At 49.1% G+C, this 22,981-nt stretch overlaps 2 protein-coding genes across 3 annotated transcripts in view; both read left to right on the top strand.

The window, feature by feature from the left end:
• The first annotated feature begins 334 nt into the window (after positions 1 to 334).
• Positions 335 to 7,630, top strand: EIF3F (eukaryotic translation initiation factor 3 subunit F). The gene is made up of 8 exons (XM_024559004.4): positions 335 to 743; positions 3,689 to 3,759; positions 4,002 to 4,081; positions 4,508 to 4,645; positions 5,947 to 6,038; positions 6,482 to 6,618; positions 6,754 to 6,867; positions 7,404 to 7,630. Exons 1-8 carry the CDS (start codon positions 362 to 364, stop codon positions 7,479 to 7,481), a joined length of 1,092 nt encoding a protein of 363 aa, XP_024414772.2. The 5' UTR covers positions 335 to 361; the 3' UTR covers positions 7,482 to 7,630.
• Positions 7,631 to 17,095: 9,465 nt separating this feature from the next.
• TUB (TUB bipartite transcription factor) overlaps positions 17,096 to 22,981 on the top strand; it is a 78,752-nt gene continuing 72,866 nt past the window's right edge. The window contains exon 1 of one of the 2 annotated variants that reach the window (XM_053924284.1): positions 17,096 to 17,658. In XM_053924284.1, the coding sequence (XP_053780259.1) occupies positions 17,510 to 17,658 (149 nt within the window). In that variant the 5' untranslated portion in view covers positions 17,096 to 17,509. The remainder of the gene's footprint in view (positions 17,659 to 22,981) is intronic. The other variant, XM_053924285.1, reaches the window with a different exon arrangement.

Genomic DNA, 22,981 nt, shown 5'->3' with positions numbered 1-22,981 from the left:
AACAAAACCCTTTTTTTATAAGACACTTATGACAGTCATTCTGCCAGTGAAGTCTGAAAACACGGTTTGCGACCCACAGGCAGCTCTCTGTCTCCCTCTGCCGGCAACTGCTCAGTCAGTCTTTTCTGTTCCCGCACGTCACAAGTTTGTTAGGAACTGTTCGGCTCGCTCTCCCTCTGGGCGCGTCGGACCGAGATCAAAGAGCACAAGATCAGAGGAGAAAATAGTGGTGCTGTGAGAAGCATCACCAGCAACCAATAGGAACAAAGATCTTGTTCACGCGGTGAGTTCTCAGCCTATCGTGCGGTCAGTGTTTGCTAACTTACTCCCTTCCGCCCCATGCTCCTTCTCTCTCGACAAGATGGCCACACCGGCGGTACCGGGGAGTGTTCCCGTGGCCACTCCGGCCCCCGCTGAGGCCCCCTCCTCAGCTGCAGACCCGGCCCCGGCCTCAGTGCCAGCGCCGGCTCCAGCTCCAGCGCCGGTTCCAGCTCCCACTCCAGCGCCAGCCTCATCCCCAGACCCCGCGGCGGCTGCGGCTGCGAGCGCCGCGCCGGGCCAGCCCCCGGCCTCGGCGCCGGCCCCCGCGCAGACCCCCGCGCAGTCGCTGGTTGGCCCTGCTCTCCCAGGCCCCTTCCCTGGCGGCCGTGTGGTCCGGCTGCACCCGGTCATTTTGGCCTCCATCGTGGACAGCTACGAGCGACGCAACGAGGGTGCTGCCCGAGTTATCGGGACTCTGCTGGGTGAGTGATCTAAGAAAAGTGATGTCCTCTTCTAACCCCTCCCCCCTCTGTCTTGCTCCCTTTCCCATCCCCATTGATCTCTTAGCTGTTTCTCCGCGACTTATCTTCCCAGGGAACTTGAACTCTCCGGCCTGATTGCTGTCATTTGGGGCAACGTAAGATATGTAAGGAGTAGTTATGCATTAAATACCGTGTGCCGAATGATTTACATTTTAATCTTTCCAGTAGCATTTCACGTCGAGTATGATTAGTCCCAGACTACCAAAAATGAGTTAAAACCTTGACTCCCTTAAGCCTGGTGACCACGTTTCCCCCTTATCTACGGAATAAATACCTTTCTTTTCCAGGTGTTTACAAAGAAGTTCCTAACCAGTTGCAAAAGGGAGCATCTGTTCAAAGATATCCCTCTCAACAAGTAAACCTATTTTGCAGGAACCCATTCAGGGCCTCTGTAATAATCTGCTTTCCTAAAGGTATAAGCCTGATGCTCTGTCCCTCAGTCTCACGGATGCTCATCCTTAAAGACCCAGTGCCCCCCGAGTTGTCTCTGATTCTCAGTTTGGACACAAACTATTGCAGTGTCTGTTTATTATATTGCTTAATCTTCATGTTGGAGAATAACCTATTCCATACCCATGTTCCAAATTTGGAGGATAGATATTTTGTGTTAAAGTAATTTGTGAAACTGAGAAGCACTGAAGAGGAATTACTGATAATACATTCCTTTCTCTGGGGACTGCTGATCCCATCAAAATCATTTCTACCCCATCTTCGTTAAAAATTTTAGACACCTTTGTGAACCCACTCCAATTGCATGCATCATTTCTCTTTCTTACCTTGAATTTATAACAGCCCTCCTACCTTAGGAGGCAATTGGTGTACCGCAAAGAGGACATGATTCATAGGCAGACTCCCCCAAATACCAGCCCTGAGCCTTGGGCCACATCACCTGAAGTCTGGCTCCTTCAGGAGCTCCTTTAGACTTGGTCTCTGTGAGAACTAGATTATTGCAGAAAGCATCTAGTCTCTGGCACACTTTTGGTACAAATCAGCTGTTGGTTGCCTTCCTCCACCACATCAGGCCTGTATCACCCCTAAAACACCTGCACATTCTCCCCCTTTTTCTTTGAGAGCGTAGCATTTTATAGAAATTTCCATTAATCCATTATCTTCCAAACATAGCCATGGTTTTTCTCAAACCAAGCCTTTGTATTCTCTTTGCCACAAGTGCCTTCCCCACCCCCCCTTATCTGTTTCTTTAAGTTCCACTCACCTTCCAAGTTCCCAGGAAACGTTTTCGGTGTTGGTCCTTCATCCCGTACTTCCACCCTCACCCCCATTCTTAGCCTGCCAAATATGATAGCATTCCATGACGGTGCCCTGCTTGGAGCTTGGAGCAAATGATGTTTGCATCACCGACTTGGCACTCACAAGTACTTTTTCAGCTTCGCTGTCAAATTTCCCAAACTCACCGGAGCTGTTTAACTAAAGAAACAGTTCTCTGCTCAAGGTCTGTGCTAAGTGCCCCAAATATTACAGCGACTCTAGTTGGACAAACTGTAGTCTCCACCTTGAGATTCTCTTCCAGACAGTCATCGTGGTGCAGTGTTAGCCATTACAGAGGCAGTGTGTGCTGAAGAATGAAGCATGGATTCTTGGTAGGGACTTAAAATTTTTCCCACTTAGACATTAAAACATGAAACATTTCATTTAGTAAGACAAAGGCACTGGTGCTATTAAAATATCATAAAACTGTTGGGCACTGAGAGTTCAGAGCTTGATAACAAGAGCTCTACTCTAACCTTAAGTTGAAGATGAAGGCATACTCTTCGCTGCAGATAACTAGGATATAATGCGGTCAGCGCTCTAATAGAAGGGTGCCCTGGTGGCATAGAAATATGGAAGACTTATCTACATCAGAAGCTTGAAGTTGTTGGGTGCTAATGAGAGGTCAGGTAAGGTAAAGAATATATACCCATTGGTTTGGGGGACATAGTTTCACTAAGGAGCCAGAACCCTTAGTAACCTAGAATTGGCCACCAGCGGGTGTAGGCCTCGCTGTGGTCTGTGCTGGAGAGGGAAGCGCTTGAAGCCTGGGAACCGGAGTTTAAAAAAATAGAGAAGTCAAGGGACCCGCAGTCTTGGTGAGGTGGAGAAACAGATGCGCGTGGTGGAAACAAAGTTATCAGAACTACAGTAGAAGTTTGTGGTAAAAGACTGGCGTTGGTGTTGAAGATTGACAGGCAGGGTTCTGGGTGATGATGGGGATACGGTTAGGACCATGGGACCAGGTGGCTGAAGAGACGAACAGGTGAAGCTCCCTCAGCGTGTTCTCTGAGCCTTGGCCACCGTAGGGGTGGTCTGTGTAGACTTAATTGAAATCTTCAGGTAGCTCTGCAGTCTAATTGTAGGGAGAAAGTCTAGAGGCTGAAAATGAGGGTCATGGGAAAGATCTGGAGTAGGACTTAATAGTGGAAAGTAGGCAAAAGCAGACCTTGTGAAAGACCTTCCTATTTGTTGACCGCTAAAGGAAGGAGTTACAGGTCTCTCCAGAGTTTCATTTCTCTGGAAAATCCTGGTTCCATTGAGGCACATGGCTAAACTTGGAGCTAGTAACTTTGGGTTTTTGTTCATTGACTTTTTAAGATTTTATTTATTTATTTTTAGAGAGAGGGGAAAGGAAGGAGAAACAGAGGGAGAGAAACATCAGTGTGTGGTTGCCTCTCATGCGCCCCCCCCCACTGGGGACCTGCCCTGCAACCCAGGCATGGGCCGTGACTGGGAATTGAACCCCAGCACCCCAGCACTCAATCCACTGAGCCATACCAGCCAGGGCTGTTTATTGACTTCGACTCTAAACATCTGAAAGCATCAGGAAAGTGATCAGGGGCTGTTAGGGGCCTTCGGATTACATAACATGACACATGGACAATTCTCTCCCACAGGAACTGTTGACAAGCACTCAGTGGAAGTCACCAATTGCTTTTCAGTGCCTCACAATGAGTCAGAAGATGAGGTGAGTGGGGGGTTGAGCTGCCCCTGTGCAGGGGTAGCTGTTATTTTGCTAGGCTCCCCTTTGGGCCCTCTGCCACATGCTGTGTTGTGCTCATCATCAATGGAGCTGCTACAGTTCATAGAGCATCGTTCTGTTTGGACATGCTTCATGTGCCTTTTCTAGCTGGTGGGTGGCCTCTTGCTCTTTTTATCCATTTCTTCTATGGACTTCTGGCTTCTGAGCTTCCTTTTCTGCTTTCTTAGGTGGCTGTTGACATGGAATTTGCTAAGAATATGTATGAATTGCACAAGAAAGTCTCTCCAAATGAGCTCATCCTGGGCTGGTACGTTGGGGTGCAGAGGGAATTAAGTCTCAATAGTTGCCAAGGCATTTTGCCACCAGACTAGATATTTTACTTATCGTTCGGGAGACAGTGTGGAAGGTGTATTAACTCAAGGAGCTATGAATTCAATGTGTTTTACTAGCAATTCTGGTTCTCTGAAGCCAAAAGTGTTTCTTTTCAGTTGCAGCTTTTACTGAACAAGTCTTTTTTGCCTTGCTGATGACTTGGAATTTTTCAAGAGCTCTAAGTCAGCTTTTGATTTGATTTGATGATAGTTTTCAATGTGTTTATTGTTTTAGTATTTGCAGTGTCACTGGGTATCACTGCCATAGGGACGTCAGGTACCACGGGACACCCCTGCCACCATCGTGTTTGGTGTTGATGTCACATGTAGACAGGCGTCCTCAGCCATGTTTTGTTTTCCAGGTATGCTACAGGCCATGACATCACAGAGCACTCTGTGCTGATCCATGAGTACTACAGCCGGGAAGCCCCCAACCCCATTCACCTCACTGTGGACACGAGCCTCCAGAACGGTCGCATGAGCATCAAGGCTTATGTCAGGTGACCAGGGTCCTGGGCCACAAGGGCATAAATGGCTGTCTAGTCCGTACCAGATGCGGAGACCCACGTCTACCCCAGGCAGTTATAACTTGCCTCCTGAGGAAGCCCCTTCCTCACTCAGGAGTTACAATTAGAAGGGCTTTAATCATTTACTCTGAAACAAGATCTGTCGTGGAAATTTCCCTTCACTGACCCTAGCTTACCCCAGATGTCTACACGTTGCTCTTAACCAATTTCAAATGGCAGCCCTTTAGGCTTTGAGCATGGTGCCGTGTTCCTCATGGCATTTTTCCTGGAAGCCAGCTCTGCACAGTGCCTGTAGCCGCCCCTGACATGGTGTTCTGGTTATGATCTTCAGTGTGTTCACTGCTTTTCTGAGTCGCCTCTTCTAGCTTGTACTTGTCCCCAGAACTGAGCACAGGACTTGGGGTGGTACAGATTAGAAAGCACCATCCTTGTTTTGACACGTCTAGTAACCCAGGATTATGCACAGTTTGACGGCCGTAGCGGGGCAGTGCTGAATACTGAGGCAGCGGGAGTGCTGGTTGGTGGGGCGTGTTGGGGAAGGCTCTTGTGGCTCACTGAAGAAGGGGGCTGCTGTGGGAGTTGGGGGGTTCTATTTTCTGTTTAGAGTGGAGGCATTCATTAAGTTTTATGCTGTTCAACTTTGTGCTGTTTCTGTGTCTGACACTGACGTAATAGTTAACTACCACGCAGTAAGACAAAACGGCGGATTCCAAGTCCTTATGGCCAGTTGGTGTACCACTAAGCTCTACCTGTTGCCTGATGTCTCCGCCCTTCCAGATATTTTATACCCCTTCAGATCTGGTTCAAAGTGTGTAGTTAATGTAGTAAAGGCAGGCACTCATAGTGAGATGACTTATAGCACCCAGTCTCATCTTGGTGGGCTGGAGTCCATTTGTTTTTTAGATGCAGATGAAGGGCTCGGTCCCAGAAGAGACCTGTCCTGTCTCTTCGTTTGGAGGGGGGGCTGTCTAGCAGCCAGCTCCACAGGAAACCCAGTGTCAGCCCTTTCATCAGTGAGATCTCAGTGTGTGGTGTAGTCCTCTGTCAGGACCGGGCCAGGTCCAAAGGCAGAGTCCTCACTCACAGGCCAAGAGTGTGGTGTGTGGAATGAGCTAAGGGAAGACAGTGACTTGCTCCCACGATACTTCTGGGGTTCAAGCCTCTTACGTCAGAACCTTGGAAGCCATACTCTTGGTGTGACTGCTTTCCTGGCCTGGACTAGACGTGGAAACCCTCTCAAGGCCGTCTGTTTACCTTGACTTCTCTCTCCCCAGCACTTTAATGGGTGTCCCTGGGAGGACCATGGGCGTGATGTTCACACCTCTGACAGTGAAATACGCATATTATGACACTGAGCGCATCGGAGGTGAGTGACCCTCCTGGGCCCTCCTTCAAGGTCTTCAGCATTTTTTATGGGAGGGGGTTGCTGCTCTCCAAAAAGCATGGAGGGCCTTGGGTGGGTTAGAACCATTCATCTGAAGTGTGTGCTGACTGGAAGTCGGTCATTCTCCCATGTGAACGGGATTCAAGGAATTACATGACATTGTTAGAGATGGGGAATTATCAGTACTAGAGGCTACATGGCTATTCATATGAGACCAAAGCCAGGGATTGGCATTCCAGGTGCAGGAGCCAAGCTCTGTCTGCAGGAAGCAGTGCTGCAGTAACGAGGGCAGGGCAGGGCAGTCTGGGGCAGTTGATGAAGTCCAGAGGGAGGTGGGAGAGTTAGCAGGATGGTTAGAAATCATCTCTTTCCCAATGGAATCACTGGATTCTCTGTTTCTTCTGCCTCCCAACCCAACCCCACAGTTGACCTGATCATGAAGACCTGTTTCAGCCCCAACCGGGTGATTGGACTCTCGAGTGACTTGCAGCAGGTAGCAGGGTCATCGGCCCGCATCCAGGATGCTCTCAGCACAGTGTTGCAGTATGCAGAAGATGTCCTGGTGAGGAGGGGGAGGAAAGAAAGGAGGAGGGCATAGGTCTCCACTCCTAGGCCACTGAGAGAGAGGCTGCTGAAATGATTGTCCTCGGTGGTGAGAATTAACTCTGCCTCATTCAATCTTGGTTTTGGTGCTCAGTCTGGAAAGGTGTCAGCTGACAATACTGTGGGCCGCTTCTTGATGAGTCTGGTCAACCAAGTACCCAAGATAGCCGCTGAAGACTTCGAGACCATGCTCAACAGCAACATTAACGTGAGTGTCATTTCTGGGCTTCTGGCAGCCTGTGCCTTCCCCTGCCTCACCACGGATGTGAAGGGAGTTGGGGGAGACCGGGCTTCGCCTTTGCACCCCTTTCTCTCCCATTAGGGAGGAAGGCAGAGATAGTACACACTCTCGTAGATCCCTTCTCCTTCCTTGATTCCATTGGCTCAGGTACTGCTGATACTGTGAATTGTCATCTAAATTTGTGGTTGAAAGGAATGCTTAAATTCAGGTGTTAATGAAAATTCAACTTCTTATTTTCCCCATCTGAGTTCACCATCCCCCCAATAATTTTACCCATGAATCTCAACCGAAGCACCCATAGTCTGTAAGTTACCAATAGAGCTAAGAAAGTGTTCTCAGGCATTTCCCTCCCAACTTCTGCCTTCAGCTCTTGCTTACCCTCTCCAGCTGTCATTCCTCCAGGACTGTCCTGACACCCAGTGTCTGTCGTAGAGCTGCTGGGACCAGCCTCCTGTGCCCCTTCCACCCAGCTCCTCACTCATCAGGGCTGCTTTCTCTTCCAGGACCTGCTGATGGTGACCTACCTGGCCAACCTCACACAGTCACAGATCGCCCTCAATGAGAAACTTGTGAACCTGTGAATGGGCCCCAGCAGCGCTCCTTCCACTCTGGCGGTGGCTCTGGGACTCAGATGGAGTGGCGTGGGAATGGCTTCTTGTGGTTTGAGTCACACTGCATGAGTCAACTGCCTGTGACTCTAAATAAACATAGCCTATCTTTTGTAAAAGGATTCCATCTCCTGTGAGTTTATGCTGGGTGGAAGGGAGGAAAGTCTTCTGGAGCTCGTGTAGAAACTAAGAACGGGCACACTGGGCAGAAGTGAGTTGTGTGTTTGGCACGACTTGTCATCAGTAGTTGCATCCATTTTCCAAGCCACTTGGGCTCCACCTGATCCCAGACCAGATAGCCCAGCATACTGGTTTATAGGGACAGCCTCCTCGCTGTCTTTGCCTATGATCAGAGCATCCTGGGCCTCCACAGAAAGTTTCTTCACCACTTCTTTTTCATAGCGTCTTACAGAGGTAGCAGTATAAGGGGTTACCTCATGCACGGTTTGAAGTACCTAGAGAATGTGAGTGAGAGGAGAGAAGAGGGTGGACACAGATCTCGGTCCTGGGACCCGCGAGTCCTGGTAGAAAGACAGCCTTCTCCATGGTGAGAATTACCAGTGTCTTACCGAATTTTTCTCTTGGCTTTCAGTCTGGAAAGGAGTCCCCTGACAGTACTATGAACCATTTCTTAATGGATCAGGTGGTTTCCATAGGAAATGAGGACGAGCATCCGTGCTAGGAAAATAATGGAGAGGGTTGGATACTTAACCTAAACTGAAAGAGCAGAGGGTGTGGTCGGTGTTTTAAAGTAAGTAAGTAGGATAAAGCTGTGTGACCCTGTGGTTCCGAGAGGCAGAATTGGGATCTCTAGGTTTAAGCTTTTCCCCATTTTAGTGGGGAAAACAGAAAAGTAAATAACCAGTTGCAAAATAGTAGGAAAGTGCTGGATCTAATATTTATTGCGCACCTATTATGTATGGGGGCAGTTTTTATTTTCATATCACAGAGGGAGCTGGGGTGCAGAGGAGTTGAGTGCGTTCCTCGAGGTTGCACAATTAGTAAGTGACAGGACAGGATTTGGATCCAGGTCTGGATTGTAGTTTCACAGGTTGCCCTCTGCTTCACAGTTGAGCAGCCCAGTGAAATCATCACTCTCACGGGGCAAATAATGAGCACATCATAAAGACTGACCAGCTGCCAGAGGGCATCTGGGAACAGTCTACCCAGGTGTGTGTGTGTGTGTTTTTACCGAGAAATCATGAAAGGGTAATCAAGGCAGAAACATAAAAAAGCTTAACCCATTCGGAACCTAAGGAGACACATGCAGGAGCCCGGCCTTCAGGGCCCTCAGGCTCTGGAGGTTGACTTTTTACCCTGGAAGTTGTGGAGGGCACTGCCTGGGTGATTTAAAGCAGATTTACTCAGATTTGGATTTCAGGGAGATCGCCTGGTGGTAGTGTGGATGGACAGGGGAGGAGAAGGCAAGGGGTGAGTTTGAGGTCCACCGTGACTGGGGAAGAGGGAGAGGAGTGCCCAAACCGAGGCAGAGCAGTGGGGCGGGGACAGAGACTCAGGTTCTCGAGGATGTTGTAAGGCAGGCTCAGGAAGACTTAGAGATGGTTGAAACATGGGTGGTGAGAGATGTGGGAGGAGTCCAGGATGTTGCCTGTTTCTGATAAGGTGATTGAAGAGATGGTGCTCTGTGGAAACTGGCTACCCCATAGTAGGTGGTAGAAGCTTTGAGGATGCAGAGAGGTATGATCGGCGTTAAGGTTGGAGGGGTAGTGTGGGACCAATTGGTGACATTTTCAATGCAGAACAGAAGAATTGTGACTGCCCTGTTTTGGCAAATGGTGGGGCTTCACCAAATCTTTCTGGGAAAGGCTGAAAAATTCAAGTTATCCACTTGCTTACATAACACCAAATGCCAAACTATGTGCTAAGCAAAAAGTCATGGTATTTACTAACAGGTGTCCAACTCGCTGGCTGCGTGTGGCCCAGGATGGCTATGAATGTGGCCCAATGCAAAATTGTAAATTTACTTAAAACATTATGAGACTTCTTTTGTGATTTCATGTTGCAATGTACTTAATATGTGGGCCAAAGACAACTCTTCTTCCAATGTGGCCCAGAGATGCCAAAAGGTTGGACACCCCTGGGTAGGATCAGTTAGGACAGAAATCATTGCCTTCAGAATCACAGGTGTTGAAGGTCATGGAAGGCATCTACTCAGGAAGTGAAATCTAAGCTGGTCTTGAATGAGGAAGAGGAACTGAAAGAACAGAAGAAAACAGCATTCTAGGCACAGAAAAGAGTGAGCAAAGGCTTGGAGAAAGGCGGTGTCTGTCAGCCACGTGGCTCCCTCGTTGCTGACTCCGCGGGTGATGTTTGTGGGGAAAGAAACACAACGTGCTTAGGTTGACTGAAAATGACTGGTTTTTTGTTTTGTTTCGCAGCCTGTGCTTAGGCGTGCCCGAGTTTGTCTCGACTGTGAACGTGTTCACGTGTTCTCTTGCGTGGCCGTGCGTGTGCCAGAGAGCGAGACACGTTGCTCGACCGCACCGCGCTGAGTTTCTCCCAGTGGCCTTAAGCACTCCTTTCCGGTGCGATTCCCGGTCCTTCCTCCTCTGACCCTCCCTTAACGTTCCCTTCCCCAGGGTGGCGCCCCGGACCCCCTTCACCTTCTCCTCTACACCCTCTGACTGTGACAGCTGTGACTACCTGTATGTTAAGGGTTCTAGCTCCAGCTCTGGTCCACATTCAGAACTGCTGTCCTGATTCTGGACTAGTTCGGACCCCCTTCCCTTCTCTACACCCTCTGACTGGAAGAGCTCCGTGCAGCTCTGATGGCTGTGACTACCTGTATGTTAAGGGTTCTAGCTCCAGCTCTGGTCCACGTTCAGAACTGCTGTCCTGATTCTGGACTAGTTAAAGGGACCCAAGATATCTTACCTGGATGTCTCAAAAGCATCTTATTCAACATCTTCCATATTGAACTAACGTCTCTTCCTCCCCCACAAACACCGTCTGAATTTCCTGCCTCGGGTGATGACAACCCTGTACCCAGTTGTCCAAACCATAACCTTGGTAAACACCCCTCCCTTTCCATTATGCCTCAACTAGTTTATTACACCTCTGCCTTCAGTCTTGCCCTCTATGATCTTATTATATATATTTTAGTCTTCATGTTCCTGGCAGGTAGGTGTTAAAATTTCGTAGGTAATAAGAGCTATAAAGATAAAGAGTTTTGTTATTCCTTTCAAGAGCTCCTAAGTTTATGTTAATGAAGTAACTTCTGGAAAGCCTCTAGGTAACCATAGATGAGGACCAGTGGCTGTGTGAACTGACCTGTGTGATCGGAGGTCGGAACTTTGAGCTTGATTTAAGTACTGGTGATTTAATCAAACGTGGCCACACAGTGATTCCTCCACGGAAACCCACAAGAATGGAATGGAGCCTGGAGAGCTCTGGGCCGGTGAACAAGAACACATTCAGGAGCAAGGTGCGCGCAGGAAGGTGGCGCACCCTGGACAAGGGCAGAAGCTCCAGTGGGCTGTATGCTTTCAGACTGCACTCTGTGCCTCTTCATCTGGCTCTTCGCTCGTATCCTTTGTAATAAATTGGTAACAGCAAGTAAACTGTTTCCTTTAGTTCTCTCAAGTGCTCTGGCAAACTAATCGAACCCAAGGAGTGGTCATGGGAAGCTCCAATTTATTGCAAGTTGGGCAGAAGCACGGGGGACAACCTGGACTTGGAGCTGGCATCTGGAGGTGGGGGGCGGCAGTCTTGTGGGACTGAGCTCTTAACCTGAGGATCTGACAGCTGTGTCTGGGTGGACAGTGTCAGAACTGAGCTGTGGCAGGGCACTCAGCTGGTGTCAGAGCTGCATGGTGTGGGAAAATCACCTGCACATCTGGTCACAGATGGGTTTGAGGAGTAAATTTAGAGTAGAGCAAAACGAGAGTTTTCCTGTTCGCCCTCTTTGACCCATTCTCCTCACAGCAGCCATGCTGCTCTTTGTAAATCTGGCCAGGACATACCCCGGATGAAATCACTTCGGAGGAGTCCCCTTGCCCAGGATAAAGTCCACCCTTCCCGACCACAGTCTGTGTGGCTCCTCAGATTGCCTGGCTCTCCAGCTCCATCCCTAACACTCCCAGCCGGGGCTCCCTTTGCACCTGCTCTGCCCTCTGCTAGAACCTCTGACCCTTTAGCTGCCTTCCCACTACTCATCCTTCACGTTTTAGTCTAAATGCTGCCTGCTCTTGGAGGTGCTCCTATGTCATGATCCCATGAGAGTCTCTCCTGTTAGCATTTGTCTCGCCATTTTGAACTTGTCCATCCCCCAGCAGAGCCCACACTCCGTTGAGGGCAAAGTCTGCTGTAGACTGTCCCATTCCTAGAACCCAGAGCCAACCAGACACAGAATAGGTTCTTCATAAACATGTGTTCCTTTAGAGTGGATGACTTGTGGGATAATTGCCACGAGGCACTGTGGGTGTGATAAACTCATTAGGAGTTGTCAGGATCCTTTGGAGAGGGGCTGGAGGGAGGGAGCACACCAGACATTATTTGTTTTACTCATTTACTCTGCAAATAGTGATGCTTAGCATGCACCAGACAGAGTGGCAAGTATCAGGAGTATAGAAGTAGGTGAACCGTGTTCTCTGACCTCTAAGGGTCTCAGCGTTATGGTGTAGATGCACAAAAATAAACAACAGTGACAAGATGGAATGATTGCTATGAAGGATAGAACAAGTCCTGGGAATACTCAGTACAGGGCATGCTTCAATCTGCCTCCGGGCCAGAGAAGGGAGTCAACTTGCAAGACAACTGGAATTGACTGGGCACAAAAGAGGAGGAAGAGCTTTGAAGAAACAGGAATGAAGATCAAAACATCTCTCTTAATTTTACAATGACCCACATATAGAGTTGTGTTTCCAAGGATACAGCAGCCTAGAGGTAAAAATAGGGTTGCAGTAACAGCCACAACACGATCTCTGCGCCTCTGAGGGGACACCCGTTTCCTCAGATCCTCCTAAAAGTGGTCTGGGACCTCACGAGTTCTCTGAACCTGGAGTCGATTTTATATTTGTGGACATTTTTTCATATTTTTTTTTTTTGAAGATTGTATTTATCCACTTTTAGAGAAAGGGGGAGGGGGAGAGAAAGAGCAGGAGAGAAACATCAATGTGTGAGAGATACTGATTGGTGGCCTCTCACATGCCCCCACCATGTAACCTGGCCTGCAACCTAGGCATGTGCCCTGACTGGGAATCGAACCCGTGACCCTTCCGTTTGCAGGCTGGCACTCAATCCACTTGAGCCACACCAGCCAGGGTGTATTTTTGAAATTTTAATTAAACTTCATAAAATAACATTTAACTGAACAAAATAAGCATTGTGCTTGTAGCAAAAGTCCTTACAAAGCTAACAAAATTCCAGTCATCCGTTTTCCCGTGATGTCTCCCACCCCTATGGGGGCAAACAGTTGGGTTTGGTGACCTGGCCTGTGATTAGGTCTGTGTGTTCTGTGGTCTGTCTGATCTGCCCTGATCTATCCTCTCTCTCGTTGGGGTTGCCAGCCCTGTGCTTGTGATTGTCTCACAGGATGAGGATGATGGTTGTCAGTCTTAGAACTGTCTCTCTGCCTCCAAGTGTTGGTCCTCCTGTCCCTGATGAACCAGTAGTCCCAGAAGCAGCGCTGCCCTATGCCTGAGGTTTTAAGTGATCGCCACTAGAGGGCTCCCTTGTGCCACTTACGGGCTGCTGGTTGCCCATACCATTCCTTCAGTTCCTGAGCAGTTTTCTACAGTCTGGTTTAGAAAAAAGCACCTTCAGCTTTGGAGAGGCCGAGGCAGTATAGAAAGAGTGACCAAAGCTTCTAGAGATGCTGCTTTGTCCGCCTTTGAGACACAGGGGTGATACCACAGCGTCTGCCTCTCTACCTACCCCAAAACCAGTCTCTTTCAGAACGTGGTTTGGAAAGTTTTAAATAAATCTGGAGTCCACTCCCCTTCCAATCAGATTTTAATCTAAGAGAATTCTGGAGCTGCCACTTCCCAGGAGAACCTCTGGCCTAGGCCCAATGAGGTTTCTGGGCTCCTGTCCAGGGAAGGGGTGGTATACAGAGCTGGTATACAGCCCCCAGCCCCTGTAAAAGGCAGTGGCCTCTCCAAGTGGTACTAGGGTTTTGGGCAGGTGAGTGAGGGGTGCTCACCCATCTCTGGAGGTTGGAAAAAGGAGATGGTATAAGGCAGGGTCACGTCCACTCCCAGGGGAGACGCCCAGCTGACTGGGAATGCAAGAGATGGGCTGCGGTAAGGGCTAGCCGAGCCTGGAAACTCCAAATCTAGACCTAAGAATTCAGCTGGCAGAGGAACATACTCACTTGGAACCCTTGAGAGCAGAACAAGTGACAAGGACCCTGGGGGGGAAGATGGTTCATGTCTAAGACAAGCTATTCGATTCCTGGGGTTGCAATAAAAAGTGCCACAACCTTGGTGGCTTAAAGTAACAAACTTATTCTCCCACAGTTCCGAAGACTAGAAGTCTGAAATCAAGGTGTATTCTAAGGACTGGGGGCTCAGCACTGTATCAGCAGATCGTGGAATGCATGCACTACCTCCTGGGGGACAGTGACGGCCCACAGAGTTTCATCCCAAAGCTGGCTCCTTAGCTGAGCCTTTGATAGACCACTCACTTTCTCCCCTTTGTTTGCAGGTAATGAAGCGTACGGTAGGACCTCCTGTTTTACAAAACCACCATCACACATCCACACATCCTTCACCACACAGTAGGCCCTTCAGCTGAAACCCCCTGGAAGTCTCAGGTTGATCATTAGACGTCTCTAAGCCATTGGAAAAGCGTCACAGGCAGAGAAGATAAATCTGCATTCAGAAAAGGCACTGGTTCCAGTAAGCACGCCCTGCTGCCCTATCCGGGGTGGGAGGAGTCTGACGTGATCCCGGTACCACCAAGGGCTGGGACATTCTCGAGAAGTGATGGATGACACCACAGGAGGATCCAGCTTCTGCGACCACAGGTTGAGCAGACTGAAGTGACCACTCACGCCCACGTGGTTTAGTAAGGGAGTGCCTCAGTGGTGTGGTCGTGGGTAACAACTGGCTCTTTGGAAAGAAAATAAAGCCTTGATTCATAGCATTTGCCAGTTTCCATGCATGCTCCATGGTGAATGCTCCCACCATGGCCAATTTAAAACTACCAACACGGCATTTCTGATTATGGAGTGGGGAGGAGCTGCTAACAACGGCTCTCGGCACCAGTCCGCTCCAGGGCACCACTGAAATACTGCTGCGGGAGACAGGGAAAGGAGTGGGCGCAGGGGGCCCAGACATAGGAGGAAGGGAAACAAGAATGTGGCCAGAGTCCCACAGAGGCTACACACAGCCTGATCCTACAGGGACAATGGAGTACAAGTCCCACCTCAGTGTCGTCCATGCCCGTGGCAAGGGTGCTGCACTTTCATACTCCTGCACCTGCCAGGTGTTAGACAAGGGCCATCCGGGGTGAAAGTTCCTGGGCACCTACCGCTCCGTGTGGGGGTGAGCAAAACGGCTCCAGCAAAGGGAAGGCAGTCGGAAGAAGAGGTGCAGGTATTGGGTTTTAGAAGCCAAAGTCCATCGAAGCTGTGTGTGGGTGTGGAAGGTAGGCAGGACACACGAGATCAGTAACAAGGGATCCAGAAGAATCTGAGGGAAGTGGCAATGTTGCCTACTGCACCGTCTCTCCGCGGGCCACACCACATCCAGGCTTCAAGGGGCGACTGCAGCAAATGTATTAGACTAGCCTCAGGTGCACTTACCAGAACATTCCATCCCAGGTCACAGGAGAGTGCTCCCAGGTCAATAAGGTCTCCTCTGTCTAACCTGATACTGCATCTCCCCAGCCCCATTCCCCCTTGAGCATCATCTAGATCAGCTCCTATACTTGTTCTCCCAGCTCCAACCACTACATTTTATCAGACAGGTTCAAGCAGAGAAGCAGGACCCTCTCTCCAAAAGGGGACAGAGGCCTTGGTCTATCTTTGGGTGATGTGTGCTCCTCTTTTAGCTGAGTCACACTCCTCTTTTAATGCCATGCAGCTTAAATACTGAGATGAAAGTTTAATTACTATTTACACGTCTTTATTAGATGGTAAAGAAATGGGAGAGAAGGAAAAATATTGCTGAATATACACACAAACATATCTGGGGAGGAAGAGCCCTTCCCATGGAGCGGGGTGATGCTGCAAGAGCAGGGCCTGTCTTCTCAGTCCCTTCTGAGTCCCTTCTTAGGTCTTAGTTGCCTTCCATCAGTCCTCCGGAGAAAGGACATCCGTGGAGGCTCAGGAGAAGTGGCTTCTGGTTCTGCAGTGTCTGTGGGAGGGGCAAGAAACCCATTCTCCAGACAGGGAGTCTCCCCCGTCACCCCTACCCAAACAATGAGCAGGGCTCCACACACTCGCAACGCGGGGTTTCTGGAGTTCCATTCCAGCACTCCTGAGGGCATGGCCAGACCAAGAGCCTCACCATCAAGATGTGCTTCAGGAGCGGGAGTCCACGCATGTCAGTCTGTAAACCCCTTGCTGTGCACAGCAGTTTGCCGAGGACCTGCCCCGTGGTAAATACCGGCTAATGCCGCATTTGGGCAGCTCTGAGGGCCATGGAAAACGACTGATCGCAGGGATGACTGTGTCCGCATGGTGGCAAACTCCACAGCTATTGAGACCAGCAAGTTACGAGGAGCTGGGTGGCTGGGGCCCGAGGCCGTAAGACAAGATGTGCTCCCTGTGAGGATGGCGGCTGCCGTGCTGAAGGCAGGTCCAAGCGTGCCAGATTTTCTTAGTTTTCAAGGGAAGACAAAATGCTGGATGTATTAAATCTCCCGATTTTTAAATGGTGTCAATGTAGTCAATGAAAAGAACACCAAACCTGTACTGGACAAGCAGAAACACACCTGTGGGCTGGATGCCACAGGTGCACTCGCTGCCAGTTGCTAGTCCTGTGACTAAGGGTTAACAGGCTAGTCTATAGTTTCTCTGAAGCTGTCCCCGATCCCGGGATTAGTGTAGCTCAACTCATACCGCCCTGCACTCCACCTCCAGGGATTTAAGCTCCTCCGCCCATCCCAGGTCCCAGCCTGTTAGCACTGCCTTCCCGGAACTGCACTGAAAGGTCCTTCTTAGGCTTCCACGACCTTGCAACGAGATTATACCTGTAAATCCCGACGGGCGGGAGGGGCAGGCTCAAAAGCGCCGGCCAGCTCTCCCTCCCCACCCCACCCCGCCCAGAGGACCCAGTTCTTCCCTAGGGCCAACCTCAGCCACCAGGTATAGACAAAGAAAACGCTCTCCCTCTCCGCTTAGCTGAGCCAACACAGCTGGATTTAATGAATAGAAAACACAAAGGAAAATAAACAAATGATAGCCTAGAAATGGGAATGTTTACAGAGCCTGGTCCTCGGAACCCAAGGGGGCCACAATATGCTGAAGAGCGGGGCCAAGGAAATCTAGGAGGGGAGGAGGAAGGGAGAAGTGGATTTCCATTCGGGTAATGAAGGTGCTGAGTCCCGACGGTTTTAGGAGAAGTGGGATCCCGGAGGTCAAAGAACTTCCAAGCTTGGGGGAAAGGGGCGAGGACAGGCAGGGAAATCTCCGAAATTCCGGGGATAGGTGTTCCCACTCCTGAGAAAGGGGACAGTTGGTGGAAGTTCGGAGGGAGTGGATAGGTAGACACACCTCCCGCCCCCGCCAGAAAGGAGGGCCTTCTCCACAGAGGGGCCGGGAGCTTATTCCAAACTGCAAGAGCAAGGGCAGCCTCTGAGTCTCGGTCCCGGGAAGGTTTGAAAGAGCGGCGCCTTAGTAACGCGGGATAAGATGGAGCGGTTGCCATGGAGACGTGGAGCACACATCAGAAATAAATAAATAAGCAGTGGAGGCTGCAGGAGCCGCGCCCCCGCGGGACTCCGCCTGGGGGAGGGAAGCCCTCGGGCCCGGGTCCCCGCAGCCTGTGCGTCCGCGCCATTGGCAGAGCCGGAGGGGGTTCCCCCCGGGGGGAATGGTACAGTCCTCCACCCGCGCCCGGCCCGCAGCGAGCGAGCTTCCAGCCCCGCGCAGCCTCAGCCGCCGCCCGCGGAGCCCGGAGGCGGCGATGGAGGGAGTCAGCAGCCATCGGACCCTGTCCTACAGCCGCTGGAGCTACGACAGGTAGGGCGCGCTCCTGGATGATGGGCGCCGCCGCGCCCCTCGGGGTGGCCCCGCGTGGGCGCCCGTCGACGCTCGCCTCCAGCCGTAGAAGCCGGCGTTCCGGGGGGGGGTGATGAGAACCGGCGAAGGCGCCCAGACCCCCAGGGTGGACTCGGACCCTCGCGCATCCGCGACGCCGGTACCGATAGCCTCGGTTATCCGAGACCCGGGCCAAGCGAGGGTGTCCTCATACCTGCGGGGCAGGGCTGTCGGAGTGGGGCACCCGGGCATAGGGACCGGAGAGCTGCACCCCCCCATCCCCCAACACACACACACTCAGCGGCGTCGGTGGGCTCCGGAACCGCGCAGAAGAGCGCCGAGGGGCTGCGGGGCTGCCCAGGCCGGTGGGGCGCCGCTCGGCTTGTCGCCGCCTCCAGGGTCTGCGCCCTGGGGGACCCCGTCGGTGGGGAGGGGACTGGCCCCGGGTGGAGTGCGCCCCGCCCGCCTCCTGGAGACTGAGTGTCGCTGCCCGCGTGGGCTGTTTGGAGCCGCGCTGCCCACGCACTGGTCTCGGAGGAAGGAATCATCATCCTTTCTGGTGAAATGGGAAAAATAAGGACATTGGAGTGAGTTAGTCATAGAGCAGAGAACTTATTCTGAGATTTTGTCCTTTCTACCCTTTTTTGGTGTGTTAAATTCTTTTTAAAAATGAAACCATAATGATAGTAGATAGATTTTTGTTGCTTTTATTTTTTGTTGTTTTTGAAGTTAGTGACCAATCTCCAGAATTCTGGAGTTAAATTTTTTAATCCGTGGCCCTAAATGATGAGAGCTGGAAAAGAAACTTCGTTAGCGCGGTCTGTGTCACCTTCCTGAAGATCTGCTTCCCGCCCTCTCTCTCCTCCGCCCTGGTACACACCCTCCTGCGCTCCTGGCGGGGTTGATCGGTTGGTTAGAGCCTCCTCCCCATAGGCCACCTAGGTTTTGGGTTCCATCTCAGGTCAGGGCACATACAAGAAGCAACCAATGAATGCATCGCTAAGTGGAACAGCAAACCGCTGTTTCTCTTCTGTCTCCCTAACCCTGTCTAAAACCAATTAAAAATAAAAATAAAAACCTTGTTGCGTCTCTGACAGCCCTTGTTTTCCTAGATTCAGAGGAACAGGTGTTTATCCTGCCCCAGGCTAATTCCCCTTGGACCCCTCCTTTCTCTCCCTGTGATCGCATCCGCATCTCTCTTCTCCATCCTCACCTCCCTCTCTTTACTGGAGCTCTTTGCTCAGCCTGTAAACCGCCCCCAAGTATGTCCGGACTCCCTCCTCCAGATGGGTGCGACTGGGCCACCTCTCTCTTTGCGTTTGTTGCCTTCTTAGAGGAAACACATCTATTTGATTGTTTCCTTGTCAACCCTTCGTTGCACAGTCCTATCAACCTGCTTGCTGTCACCTCACAGCCCCAGTGACCTTGCCCTTTGGAAAAGCAGTGCTCCCTGCGGAGAGGAACTTTAAAATGATTGAAATAGTAAACTTAACAAAACCTTCAAGCTTGTGCTCTGATCCCAAATCACATTCATTCACTTATTCAGTGATGTATTCAGGGCAAACTCTGTGCTGGGCCATGGAGTTAAGGAGATAAAAAGCCATTACCCCCCCCGCCCCGCCATGAGCTCACAGTCTAGATTCTGCTAGAAATAAGTGGTAGCATATGCCAAAGCGCTAATGCATATCTAGGAGGAAAAATTTACATTGAGATAATTTTATATAGTGACTAAACTTTTTCCTGCAAACACAAACAAATAAAAATAGCTGTTAATCGTGAACCATAACTTTCCAACCCTGTTCTCTGGCTTCTGCTCCCGTATCTTTGAACCTGGGAAACCTCTCACCTTCGGGTCCCCATTGAAGTTGACCTCTGTGCCACCCAGTTCTCAGGGAACCACTGACCGGAGCTGTTTGCATGTCCTAGAATTTTATCTAAATGGAATCATTCGGTATGTGCTCGTTTGTAGTCTGGTTTCTTTCATGCCACAGAGTTATTCTGATTTTCTTCCATGTGGGGGCGTGAAGTGCTCGTTCACTTCTTTTTGTTGCTAAGTAATATTCTGTCCTATGGAGACACCATCATTTGTTTCTACCTTCACCGTTGGTAGACACGCGGATGGTTTCCGCTTTTCGGCTATTACAAACAAGCTTTGTGGCTTTATGCGTAAGTCTTTGCGTGGACGTATGTTTTTATTTTTCTTGGGAGTGGGCTGGCTGGATCCTATGGTTGGTGTACATTCAACTTTTTAAGAAACAGTATAACTTTTCCAAAGTGGTCATACCATTTTACATTCCTCAGAGCAATGTAGGAGAATTCCAGTTCCTCCACACCCTTGAGACAAATTGGTATGGTTAGTTTTTTTAAAATTTCAGTCATTCTAACAGGCATGTAGTGGAATATCATTGTGATTTTAATTTGCCTTTCCCTAATGACTAATGAGATTGAATGTTTGTTCATATGCTTACTTGCCATCCATCTCTCTTCTTTTGGGAAGTATCTGTTAAAAACCTTGTTCCTATTTTTTAATTGAGCTATTTGTCTCCTTATTCTTGAGCTTTGAGAGTTTTTGCATATTCTGGATACATGTCCTTTGCCAGATTTATGACTTGCAAATATTTTCTCCAAGTCCGTGCCTTTCTGCTCATTCTCTTACGTGTTCTGAAGAGCAGAGATGTTTGCTCCTGACGCCGTCCAATGTATCAGTTTGTTCTTGTACGGACTGTGGTTCTGCTGTCAGATCCAAGAAATCATTGCCTGACTCAAAGTGACAGAGGTTTCTCCTAGGAATTTTCTAATTTTAGATTTACTATTTTAGGTCTGTGCTCTATTTTGAGTTAACTGTTGTATATGTATGAGGTTCACTTAAAAAAAGAGAAGATATCCAGTTGTTCCAGCACCGTTTATGGAGCGGACTTTTCCTTTTTCTTTCACCTCTGTTGAAAAGCCGTTGACCTTATATGCAACTTATTTCTATACTGTGCATTCTGCCTCATTAATCTATTTACCTGTCTTAACACCAACACCACTATGTCTTGATTACTGTAGCTTTATAGTAAGTATTGAAATCAGGTTGTTCAGGACTTCCAACTTTGTTTTTTTCAAACCAGAATACCTATTTATTACTCCACAGTTGTGAAGATCCCTGGGCAGTTACCAGAGACCCTGCCCAGGGCCCGACCCCAACCCAGAACCAAGCTGCTTGACAGATAAAGTCAGAGGTTGAGTGCTGAGTGTGGAGTCGCAACAAGAGAGAAGGAATGATTGGGAGATGCTCTTCCACCCAAGCCCCGGAGAAACCAGGATTTTCCCCTTTCTCAAAGTTTATTTTGGCTATTCTAGGTCCTTTCCAGTCTCGCATTAATTTTAAATGAGACTTTCAAGTTCTACAAAAAAGAATGAAAGAAAAGAAATAAAAAGGAAGGAAGGAAGGAAGGAAGGAAGGGGAGAGAGAGAGAGAGAGGAAGAAAGAGAAAGAAAGAAAGAAAGAACGAAAGAACGAAAGAAAGAGAGAGAGAGGAAGAAAGAGAAAGAAAGAAGAAAGAAAGAGAGAGAGAACGAAAGAAAGAAAGAAAGAAAGAAAGAAAGAAAGAAAGAAAGAAAGAAAGAAAGAAAGAAAGAAAGAAAGAGAAGGAAGGAAGGAAAAAGTCTGCTGGGATTTTGATTAAGATTGTGTCGACTTTGTAGACCACTTTTGGGAGAGTTGACTCTCCCCAAATAATGTTGGGCCTTCCAACCTCTGAACATGGCGTATCTGTTTTCTTAAGCCACCTCCAGTTTCTCTCAAGCATGTTTTGTAGTTTTCAGTGCATACATTTTTTACCTCTCTTGTAAGATTTATCCCTAAGTATTGCTTATTTTTCAATAATATTGTAAATAATATTTTTAAAAATGTTACTGTTCAATTGTCATTGCTAGTGTATAGAATAAAGTTGGGGCTTTGTGGTAAAATATGTATAACGAAATTAGCCACGAAATTAAGTATACAACTCGGCGGCCCCAATTCCCTGCACCATGTCGTGTTGCCATCACTGCCACCTGCTTCCAAAACTCTTACGGCGCCCCAAACAGGAACTGCGTCCTCACTGGGAAGTAGCTCCGTATTCACCCTTCTTTCCAGCCGCCTGTGGCCTCTAATTTACTTTCTGTCTCTGTGACTCGCCTATATCCATGGAATCATACAACCTTTTTTCTTGTGTCTGGTTATTTCACTTAGCACGACGTTTCCAAGGTTCATCCACGGTGCAGCATGTGCGAGAACTTTGTTTCTTTTTCGACCGAGTAATACTTCATTGCGTGCACAGACCACACTTTGTTTATCTGTCAGTCAACCGATGGGCGCTTGGGTTTGTGTCTTAATATCTACTGCACATTAAGAAAATGCTGCAGTGAACATTGATGTGCAAGTCCCTGTGTCAGTCCCGGGTCTCAGTTTTTGTGGCACACACCGAGGGGCGGAATTGCTGGGTCACATGGTAATTGTACGTTAGCTTTCTGAGGAGCCACCCAAATGTTTCCCGCGGCGACTGCACCATCTCACATTCCCACCAGCGAGTGTTCTCATTGCTCCACATCGTCACCAACACCTGTTATTTTTTGTTTCTAGAATATTACTATTATATCCAGCTTAGGATGTATGAAATGGTTTTTCATTGTGGTTCTGATTTGCATTTCCCTAATGACTAGTGATTTGAGCGTCTTTTGATGGGCTGATTGACCATTCATATCTCTGCATTGGAGAAATGTCTATTCAAGTCTTTGGCCTGTCTTTTTTGTTTGTTTTTTTTCTGAAAACCTTTTGGCTGATGCATAACCTACCTGGGGAAAACTGCACAAGCCGTAAGGGAAGCGCTTGCAGCAGAGATTCATTTTGCTGATTTTAACTTAATTTCTGAGTACCAGGTGCACTCTTCTGTGTCTGCCTTTCTGAGCTTAATAGGAGGTGCATCCGTGGTTTGGAGCGCAGTGTGCGGTTTGCTCGTGCCCACGGCTGTGCGGCATTCTGCTGTGTGAATTTACCGCCACCATCTATTCCGCTGCAACGGACCGTTGGCGAGACCCGAGGTTCTGGCTGTTATTAATAGGGGACAATTTAATGCCTGTGTTTTCGTCGGTATCATTAGTGGTGTTGTTTTGACTGTTTCCTAGCTTACTGAGGGATAGTTGACGAATGGGAAGTGTATGTAATGTGTATAACGACGTTTCCTTGTGCACGTGTGTCTTACATGCTGTCGAGTCAGCTCCTCTGTCAATACTTTACTGCTGCAGCTTTGTATTAAGTGCTTTTAAAAGACTTTATTGAATC

Source organism: Desmodus rotundus, chromosome 5 (genome assembly GCF_022682495.2).
Source record: "Desmodus rotundus isolate HL8 chromosome 5, HLdesRot8A.1, whole genome shotgun sequence".
Classification (NCBI taxonomy): Eukaryota; Metazoa; Chordata; class Mammalia; order Chiroptera; family Phyllostomidae; genus Desmodus; species Desmodus rotundus.
The sequence above is the reverse complement of the archived record's forward strand: the minus strand, read 5'-3'. Positions and strand labels throughout refer to the sequence as shown.